Source organism: Petaurus breviceps, unplaced genomic scaffold, assembly GCF_028583685.1.
Source record: "Petaurus breviceps papuanus isolate PSGF00001 unplaced genomic scaffold, PetGlider_PUasm1.0 90897, whole genome shotgun sequence".
Classification (NCBI taxonomy): Eukaryota; Metazoa; Chordata; class Mammalia; order Diprotodontia; family Petauridae; genus Petaurus; species Petaurus breviceps.
In genome coordinates, this window is record NW_027187374.1 from 15158804 (window position 1) to 15169907 (window position 11104).

The window sequence follows — 11104 nt, forward strand, 5'->3', positions numbered from 1 at the left end:
ATTTCCCAATTCAATTATTTTTCACTTGCGATATCTTACATTTGTTTCCTTTTTTCAGACTTTTGATTTTGTTTTAATATCTCATCTCATTGAGTCATTAACTTCTATTTTTTCCATAACACATTACTTGTGTTAGGTTTTATACTTCTTGTACCTAGAATTTTCCTTCCAAAGTTTTTCTACACAGTTCTTTTCTTTTCCAATCCTTGCCTGTAGAGCTATCATTTCATTTATAATATAATCTGGACTCTTTTATTAACTCTTCCTTAATTTATTCTGGAATTATAAATGACTTGATAGCCAATTTTTTTTTTATAGCCAATAGTCTTTCTTTGAGGCTCTTTAGAGTGACAGTTACCAGCTCCACTTTGATGGTCTCTGCATTTGTCACTCAGTTGCAGGCCTCTACTCTGGTCTGCCTACTGAATCTGAAGTCCTTTTCTGGGTCAGAGCAACAGAGTTATAGGCCCACCTCTGATCTGCAGGCCTCTCCATGGTACTCACCTGTGGGCTGAATCCCATATATCCGCTCTATTTGTCCAGGATTAGAGCTACAGATTTACTCCTGAATAAGAGATATTGTGTATGTATATGACCGACCTCCAGTCCAATCTGGTTACTTGCACGTATGTTGAATCTTGGGCTTGAAAAATGGGTCATTACCCGTTGTCATTTCTCTTTGAAGTCAGGCACTCACTCCTCCGTCTGGTGCTCTTCCTTGTCTTTGTTGGAATGGTTGTGGGACAGAGCTAAGCTGTATAGATAGTTTTCTCCTCTTCTACCATCTTTGCCATGATCTCCAGCTTGGTTCACCTGCATTGGTTCCTGATTATGTCTGGGACATTGAAATAACTTTTAAAGGTACCCTGAGGCCCAGCATGCCATTCATCAGACTATACTGCTTCCTTTTTGATTGTTCAAGGAACTCGTTTGCACCTCATAAAGGGATCATCTCCTGGTTGAATTTTTACACTTAGTTGAACAACTCCTTATCATTCCACTTTCTTGTGATTAGGCTGAAAGACCAGCTCCCTTACAAGTGCCAAAAGGAAGATTGTAATACACAGGAAATGATGCCCCTTCTATCATGTTTTGTTTGTTCCTATGCTCTTTATGCAAAACAAATGACCAATATGTTCTTTAGGACTAATAAATGTGAAACACACAGTCCTCCACTCCGAGGTTTTCATAGGAAGGGAGGGAGGGTGGATAAGACTTCATCTAAACTCCTTTCTAATCTTTTAACCCTTGTTCTGTAATACTGAGCGGCCACTTTTCTTTCTGCTTCCACCTGTGGGGCTCAGGTGTGCTCCTGATGGCTCTGGAGAGGAGGGCTAGAAGTGAAGGCTGCTGTATCTCAGAGGACTCACATCTCAGCTCTCGCTAAGGCCGGCGTCGTTACCCCGCGGCTCCGCTAGGGGTCTCTCGACGTCCCCTTAGAATCCACGCCGTTCTGGATCTCCCGAATCAGGTGACTCCTCTCCCAGAGCCCGGCTGGAACAGCTGCTTCTGCTCAGTTTCCTGAGCAGCAGTAAGCCAGACAAGGCAGGGAGGGAGGCTACAAGGAAGCGGAGGCGGAGGCAGCTATCGCGGCCGTGGAGGAAGAGGAGGAGGAGGGAGAGGAAGAGGAATAGCGCAGCTGCAGCTGCAGTGGCCGCGAGGAAGCCCCGAGCAGCCAGTGTCCGTGTCCTACCGCAGGGTCGGGATGCTGCCTCCTTTAGTGCCGTTGCTGCTGCTCTCTTGGACTGTTGGAGCCCTGGAGGTAGGTGCACAGGCCTTAGGGGCCCAGGGAGGTGCGGAGACAGAAAACGGGGCAGGATTTTCAGCTTCCTGGGAACCGTCTTTTGCTTAGTCTTTGTCTCTCCTCAGTCCTGCGCCTGCAGTTTATGGGCGGGGGGGAGTTTGCCATTAACCACCCGCAGTGGGCAGGTGTCTTTCCTCATCCCCATCTAGACCACAGGCTTCCCACCCTCCCTGGCTGATGTTTTTCCTTCCTTTCCTCCTCCCACCTGACCCTAAAAATGACTTAAGTTAGAGTGTGTCAGCCTCGGCAGGGCTGCAGCCCAGCCCAACTCCTTCATGGACGGCTAAGCAAGGTCTGTGCATAGAAAAAGCCAGAAGGCGACCGGAGCCTCCGAGACGAGTGTCCAGAGAAGGGGACAATTAAGTCATACAGGAAACGGATTTAGAAAACTGAGGATGCAGTGGGCATCAACCCTGCTTTTTCCAGACCATTGCTTATTTCCCTCGTTGTGTCCTGGGGAAGGGCATTGTCAGTAATATTCACGGAGCAAAGACTAGGACACAACTCTGCCTTATTTAGAGGTTTCGTCCTTTTACCTTCTTTCATTTCCATTCCCACCACCATCTTTCCAAATTCACCTCTTGTTTCAGCTCTCAGTCGCCTCAGTGCGGGGAGGTGGAGGAGGGGGATAGAAGGAAGAGGGAATACTAGATGTCTGTTGCCAATAACTAACCCATCCTCGGAGGGCAATTGTCAATTTTCCAATTTTTCTGCTCCATCTCTTATGCAAATTGATGGAGAATTCCTCCCGCCCCCCCTTCCCCTTTCACCACACCTTTCCAGAGCCCGACATTTTGCCGTTTTCCCTTCCCTTCGCTCCAGGAAAACGTTTCCTGAAACAAAAGCAGAAACCCAGCCGCCCTTCCCTCCCCGGGCTTCCCCATTTGTCCGGAATGCTGTGGGCAGAGCTGCGGCTTTCCTGCTTTGCAGCTTCTGCCTTCCAGCTTTCTGCGTGTCCGCTTTGGGGACATGTCTGGGGAGACTTGGAGCACCTCTGTGGAGTGACTTCTCCTGTGCCTTCTCCTCCTCCTGCCTGTGGCCTTCTGGATGGTTTTGTTCCACAATAGCCTGTGTCCTTAAGATTAAATACAAGGAGGAAGAAGCAGGAAGAGAAATGGCATGGGGTGGCTGGCTAAAAATGGGCTGTTTACTCCTGGTATTTGAAAGGAGAGGCTTGCAGGGTAAAGATCAACCTTTAGCTCTGGGTGTGCCGGGGACTCCTGGTTGACCCTCGGGCGGTATTTGGAGAGGATTTCCTCTTCAACCTTGTTTTTAAAATGCAGATGAAAGGGCTGCATTGAGTGAAGATTAAGATGAAGATGGCGTCTCTGCAGTGCAGCAAAGAAGAGCTGTGATGAACGCAGCATCCTGGTGAAATTCAACCATCACTAGGTGTTTAGCAAATTTTCTTACTTTACCTTAATTTCCAAGCATTCAGTTCATTTCTCATGCCAAAAATAGAAGTAATTTTTATTTTTGTCTGAAAGCCTTAAATCCTCTGTAGGTGTTTATATTGCCTGTGGGGGTAAATGACCATCAGTTGGGTTCCAATTCCATACTTGGCAATTTGTCTCTTGCCTCCACCCTCATCATCTACTCCCTTCCCCCCATTATGATAATTAAAACAAGGCAAAAAAATTTGAGTAACTGGGGCTTTTTTTGGTCATTCTAGAGAGGATATATGGGATAATGTAACGTCACAATTTTTTAAAACTTGCTAGTTTTGTAAAGGTCATAGAACTTTCTGGGTTTTATCTTCCAGAGTCCAAAATTATTCCAGTTCTGGTTAAAGAGAGTAATTTTATGAAAAGATAACCTTAATGTGCCATGATTTTTTTTTTTAATCCATAGGAAAAGAGGACTTTGAAGCAATAAAGTCTAAATATATTTATGGAATCATCTCAGTTTTTCCGTGATGAGATTTCTCCTCTTGATTTAAAAAGCTCTTGGGAATGAAAATTATTACCTTCTATATTTTGAAGCTTTTGTTTGAAACTTAATGTGGAAGCAACCCTCCTGAATCTTGAGTGTTTTCTTTTTCTGTATAGTATACAGCTTGGTTCTACAGCATAAAGCCTTTGCTTCTATTTCTGTTCTTTCTGCTAGCCTTTTAACCATTTGACTGCTCATCTACACTTCAGAGAATAGGCCTGGAAAGTTAGAATGAGATTCTCTTAGGTTAATTTTGATGTTTTCAATTCTTATTGTATTGAGGAATTATCTGCAAATTAACCAGTGTTTACATCTGTCTTCCAGTCCTTAAATGTAGGTGCTCCTTAATGCTTTATGTTCTCCTTCTACCCACTATACTCCTTGATGACCTAATTAATTCTCATCTATCATCTTTGTGTAGGTGACAAATAAATCTGTATATTCAGTCCTAATAATGCCTTTCCTGAATGCCAGTCTTGTATTACCAACTTACTGTTGAATATCTCCCTTGGGAAGTCCTATAGGTATCTTAGACTCAATATATCTAAAATGGAATTCATTATGTTATTTCCCCCCTAAATTTTCTCCTTCAAATTTTCCCTTGTCATCCTTGACTCTTCCCATTCCCTCTGCTTCCATATAATCAGTTGCCAAATTTTGTCAAGAACCTGCATCCAACACAGTCTCTTGCACTTATGCCCTTCTCTCTACTTTACTACATCCCTCTAATTTAGGCCTTCATCACCTCTCTGCCTAGACTATTACAATAATCTACTAAGTGGTCTCCCTGACTCCAGTCTCTTCCTTCTCCAGTCCCTTGTCCACAGGCTGCCAAATTGATATTTCCAAAACATATCTGGTCATGTCACCATGTATTCCACCTACTCAGAAATCTTCAGTTGCTTCTATAATAAAATACAAGATCTTTACCTGACATTTAAGCTCTCTACAATCTGTCTTCCACCTGTCTTTTAAATTTTATTTTGTATTGCCCTGTTCATATACTCAAACTAGCCAGTCAAACGAGCCATTCTTCATGCATCACCATTTCTGTGGCTTTCCTTCCTCAGCTCCTTGCTTACCTTAAGGTACAGCTCAGCAGACTTTTCTTGCTCATCCTTTCCCCCTTGCTCACCTACTTACGAGTGTTTTACCCCTCTTGAAATTACTTTGTATTTATTTAGGGACAATTAAGGGCCAACCACTGTGTTAAGCACTGTCTTAATTTAGTTTTGATGTGGCCACAAAATGAGGCACTGCTATATAGGTCATTCAGCAGTTAATAATAGGAGCAGATTGAATCAGGATGACCCATGTCAGGGCACTTATAGAATATCAAACCTCTGAAATATAATTTATACAAATTCAGTGTCAGCTAGGTGGCACAGTGGATTAGCACAAAAAAAGTGCTAGACTTGGGAGTCAGGAAGTCCCAGAGTTCAAATTTTGGCCTTAGCGGGGCAGGATCTCACATAGACTTGGGACATTTGCCAAGTCTGAATAGCCCTGCCCCCAAGTGGGAGGGGAACAGAAGAAACTGGGAAGTATTAGTTATATCACATACCATCAGGTAAAACCAATACTATTCTAACCTGAAATGTCTTGGACTATGATCCTATTTTATCTGTTAGTTGTGAAATAGATAACGGCTGAATTGAGACAATCTTCTGAATGGGTTTATAATAAGCAGTATTTAGTATTGTGAAAAGAGTGGGAGTCATGAAAACTGAGTTCTAATGCATGACCTGTGTTGATCCAACACATCTTAGGTATCTGCTAAAATCAAAGCTAAGACAGAAAAGAGTTTATGGTCCAATGGGGTTCACTAATCAGCTTGTGTCCTTAATCAAGTTCTTTCACCTTTTTAGTCTTCAGTTGCATCATCTATAAATATAAGGAAGTTTCAGGGGTGGGGATCCTGCAGTCTTGAAGCCACATATGGCCTTCTAAATCCTTGGCTGCAGCCTTTTGACTGAGTCCCAAGTTTTACAGAACAAATCCTTCTATTAAGGGGATTTTGTTCTGTGAAGTTTGGATTCAGTCAAAGGGCTGCACTTGAGGACCTAAAGGGCCACAGGTTCCCTACCCCTGGACTAGAAAGATGTTCTGAATTCCCTTCCTACTCTAAAAAATTTGGAGATGATGCTCTCTCTTGCTTTGTTTGTACTTTTCATTAGATTGTCTATTTCACTCAGGCTTAATGAACATAGGTATAAAAATAAAAGAGATAGCTGTGGTTGCAGTTAAAGGAGAGGGTGGCTTTTGTGTACTTATGGACCAGTTCAGCTTCTTTCCACAAAATACTTATACAAAAGTCCATTGCATAAATGAATAGTGAGTAAATCCATTTATCCAAGCAAATAGAAATCAGATAAGTCATTCAGATGTAATATACCAGAGAAAACATCAGTAAATGAGTTCTTTGGCTGCAATTAAAATTAAATCTCATCTTAAAACAAGAGAGAAGGCCTAGTCTCATCCAAGTTAGAAGTCCATTTTAATCTATAGCGAGGCAAACAGCTGGTTTCCCCTCCATGTCTGTAACTTTTCTCTCCTAGTCTATCCCAAAGTGTTTATGGATTTATATGTGTTTTTCCTGGCACCACTTTTATTCTTTACACAGGTACACAGTCTCATCTCATTTTTTTCGTCACTCAGGAGTCATATCTCTTTCCCCATATATATGAATGCAGAATGCCTTAGGCTTGGCTAGAAGCCCAGTTACTTTAGGATATTTTTTAGTTGATAACATTTATTTACTACTAAGAGTATTTTCACAATTTTTCGTAGTCTGATCTTTACATGTTAATCATTCCAAAAGAACCCAATTATTTAAGTCTTATGCCTTAAATTCTCTTCCCAGAAGGAATCATGTACCATAGTCTCCAAAGATGGTAAGTATTATGGAAATTGGGAAATTCTTTTTCAGCCTTGAAGTAATGGTAGAAGAGGAGATCCATTTTGGGGGAAAGCCTTGATAATGGTAATTTTTTGTGGTTAGGCAAAGAAGTTGATTTGGCATGTTGCTTCTCTCTGAAATACCCCTTTTTAAAATTAGAACTTGATTAAATTCTTAACAGAAAAGCAACATTTAGAAAAAGGTAAGATAAAAGAATATTAAAGCACCTATAACTATAGGTTATATATATAACCTATATATAACTATAGTTCAAAAAAGTTTGAACTTTTTAAGAGGTAGCACATTGCACTGGAAATAGAACTATACTTGGAACCAAATAATATAGGTTCAAATCCTGAGACTGGTACTTAACTTCCTGTAATGGGCCCTTTCACCTCTAAATTTGTCTTTCTTTAACTGTTTAACTTTAGCTGTTGGGGGAGTTGGAAAGGGTGTTTTTTTATAAAGAGTACTAACACACTATCAGGAAACGTTAAATTAGGATGGGATGTTAAATATGATTCATGCAGAAAATTGTACCAGACTTTCAGATTTTTTGTGTTTTTTTTTAAACCATTACCACAAACTCATTTGGTTAAGTAATTTTTACTTCATAAGGGCTTTATATAGGGACTGAATTTGTGATTTCTTTCATGTAGACAGACAGCTTTGAGTGAGGAACTTTTTGCACCTGTGAAAGTCTCTAACTTCTCTGTGACTTGTAGGCATAGTTTGCCTGGGGCACTGAGAGGTTAAATAATTTACCCTGGCTCACATATCTGGTATGTGGCAGAGGCATAATTTAAGCCTAGGTCTTTCTGGCTTCTAGGTGGTACAGCATATGGCATCTACCTCTCAGGGTCATTATGAAGATAGTGTGAGATAATATTTGTGAAGTGCTTTTCTAATCTTAAATTGCCTCCTTTATATAAATGCTAGCTGTCATTATTTATTTACTATTATTATTCAAAGCCAACTCTCCATCTACTATGCTACTCTGCCTCTAGAGGAACTAAATAAAGAATAAATAATGTAGTGTCTACCTTTCCTGGATTAAGTGTGAAGCCCCAGAAGAGACATTTAATTCATTGGCAAGTTGATTTTTCTTAGAAAGGATAATTATATCACCTTTAAAGACTGATACTTAATAAATTTTTGAAAAATTAAAATCTTTTAAGTATGATTTTTTTTCATTATGGCTATAAATATCTTTTGATCGTAATGAAGGTAAGCAAAGTATTTTGATGTAACTTTCAGTAGCTATTTCTTTAGCAATTCTTTTAGTATCTGTTATTTAGTATAGCAACTTGACACATTTTATTATTCAGATGGTTACTTGAACCCTCACTCTTAGTTATGAGATTAATTCTCAAGGTGGTTTCTCTCATTTCCATGTCTTCTCTTCTCCACTGAAGCTAGGTTTCTTCTTGTTTCTAACTAATTGCACTTTTTTGTAAGGCAAAGCCCATTTCAGGTGTAGTCCATCCTTGTTTTGCTGCAGTCTTTTGCTGCCTTGATAATTTAGTCTAGACTTGTTTTTGAGTCATAAAAGAATTACCAGGCCCTGTAGCATTTTAATAATTAGTTTGAGACTGGAGTTTAGGGAAATGTGTATATATACACACATACATATATGTACAAATAATAAATATTAAAATATAACATAAGATTTCATTTAAATTATTACTGCTTTGGGGGAATGACTCTTATTTTTATATGTATAAATTCCCTTTATATCTTGGATATCAGACCCTTATCTGAAATACTTGATGCATTTTTTTTTCATCTCAGTATGTTCGATTCTTACCCTAGCTGTATTGATTTTGTTTATGCCATAACTTTTCAATTTCATATAATGATAATTATTTTATCTTTTGTACTTTCTTTCTCACTTGGTTAAGAACTCTACTCCTTTTGATATTTAGAAAGAGGGTCTGATTTATTTTTCTTCTAATTTCCTTGATGATGCAACCTTTAATTTCAGGTGGTACATCTGTTTTGAGCTTATTGAAATAAATGTTATATGTATTGACCTATACTGAATGTCTGCCAAGCTGCTTTCCAGTTTTTCAAGTAGTTTTTCTTAAATTAGGAATCCTTCACTAAGCAGTTTGTGTTCTCAGGTTTATAAAAACAGCTAGAGCTATTAAATTTAGTTATTTCTGATTCTAACTTTTCTGTCTGTTCTACTTATACTAAAATTATTTTTGTAATGGTTCCAAATAGTTTTGATGATACTGTTTTGTAGTATAATTTGAAATCTGGTAGTGCTTGTGATTCTTCCTACTTTCTTCATATCACTTGAGATTTTAGAAATTTTTTTTTTCCAAAAACTAATTTTTCTGGCTCTCACGTATTTGCTTGCTACTTAACACTGAACATATAAATTATTTTAGGTAGTATCATTTTGCATTTTGAATTATTGGAGGGAATTCAGTGGATTGAAGAGATCACAGATACAATTTGAGTATGATTTTCATTAAATTTGTGCCCCATTCTGTCCCCCACCCCCAACCATGGCCACATAATATCCCTCTAATCATTCAAGTCATTCTTTGCTTCAGTAAAGTGTTTTGTAATTTTTATTATCCCTAGGTAAATTGACTCCCAGATATCTTATACACAGTTATTTTAAATAAGAGTTGCCCCTATTTTTTCTCAAGATTTTACCATATATTGAATATTATTATAATTATTGTGATAATTGTTCATTGTAATTGGGGATTGCTTGCTTCTTGTAGGACGTATAGGGAAAAATATTTACAACCAATTAAAAAGGAAGGCATTTCCATATCAGTGAAAAGGGGACTGAAAACCCAATTAACCAACCAAAAATGGATCAAGTCAGTGTATCAGTAATGCCATATTCAAAATGCCTATGGAGATTACAGATATGCTGATATAATTATCCATCACAAAATACATCATGCTTGCCATATGGGGAAATAAGCTAGAAAATTTATTAAAATACCAAAAGACTGAGTCCCAAAACCAGAAAGTGAAAGCCATCAGAGTAGTATGACATTGGCACAGGTAGATAAAGTAGAAAGCACCCACATTCTCAAGCCTTTAAAACAGAACAGGCTACCTCAGGCAAAGGTCCTCCTCTCCCCACTCACAGTATCCACCCAGCGTCCAGGAAGCGCGCTCCCAGCAGCTCCAGCCCCTGGCAGTCCTCAGCAGGAGTCCTTAGCAGAAATTCTGGCTAACTCAAAAAGGGCTTCGCACTGCTGCTGCCTCTGCTGCTGCTGCCGCCACTGCTAGCCACTGCAGGAACTCTAGCTTGGCTTCTGCTTCCTCTTGCTCTGCCCCTTCCTGCTATGTCAGCAAGTCCAATGGGGCATGGAAGATCTTTAAATCCCATAACCCTTACATTTGGCCCCAAGATCGTTCATGTCCCTTACTTGGCAAAAATACAGTAGGAATAACTGGTGTCAACAAAATTTCACAACAATATAACAATAAACACAAAAAACCATATTTTAGGGTGGGGCTTGAGCACAAGCTCCCCATCATTCCCCCCACCCCGAACAAATGGGGCCCCAAAATCTTGTGGTAAGGGGTGAAGGTCTCTTCCATGGCTACTTGCTGCTGAAATCGGATGTAGAGCTGTCCCTGTCCTAAGGGGTCCCATTTGAGAGGTCAGTTCTTAATATGCTTGATGCCAGGTCCAAGGGTGACACATCACAGTTGCAGACAGGGGGTGACATCCAGCTTAAGCTATCAGGCATCTACAGGTGGAGGGTACCAAGCCTGCGGAAACAAATCTAGCAAACAAGGTGAACAGACAAAAAATCAAGAAGAAGCAAAGAGACAATAACCAGACTATTGTAGCCTCACTCACGGTAGAATAAATGAGTTAAGGGTACAATTTTGTAATCATCTTCACCAGGATAAACAATAGTTACAGTGTTATCCCTCCCATGTGCTATAATCTCTGCAGCCTTTGGAACATCATCTGGCTTCCGTTTTACCCATACTTTAGCTCCTGATTTTATTCTATCAATAGAACCAAATCCTTCAGTTCCTCTGATAGTTATTTTGGAAGGAGGGTCAGTTTTTACAAGTGGTATTGTTTTACAAGAAACGATAATCACTTCAACTATCTGTATCAGCAATGCCATATTCACAATGCCTATAGAGATTACAAATATGCTGATATAATTATCCATCACAAAATATATCATGCTTGCTGTATGGGGAAATAAGCTAGAAAATTTATTAAGATACCAAAAGACTGAGTCCCAAAACCAGAAAGTGAAAGCCATCAGAGTAGTTATGATATTGGCACAGGTAGATAAAGTAGAAAGCACCCACATTCTCAAGCCTTTAAAACAGAACAGGCTACCTCAGGCAAAGGTCCTCCTCTCCCTACTCACAGCATCCTGGAAGAGCGCTCCCAGCAGCTCCGGCCCCTGGCAGTGCTCAGCCGGAGTCCTAACTCAAAAAAAAAAAAAAAAAAGGCAACC

The 11104-nt window shown here is 39.8% G+C and overlaps 1 protein-coding gene across 4 annotated transcripts in view; it reads left to right on the plus strand.

Annotated features, from left to right (window-relative positions):
• Positions 1–1467: 1467 nt before the first annotated feature.
• APP (amyloid beta precursor protein) overlaps positions 1468–11104 on the plus strand; it is a 192423-nt gene continuing 182786 nt past the window's right edge. For 2 of the 4 annotated variants that reach the window (XM_069075071.1, XM_069075073.1), the window contains exon 1: positions 1468–1762. In XM_069075071.1, coding sequence (XP_068931172.1) covers positions 1706–1762 — 57 coding nt within the window. In that variant the 5' untranslated portion in view covers positions 1468–1705. The remainder of the gene's footprint in view (positions 1763–11104) is intronic. The other 2 variants (XM_069075070.1, XM_069075072.1) reach the window with 1 other exon arrangement.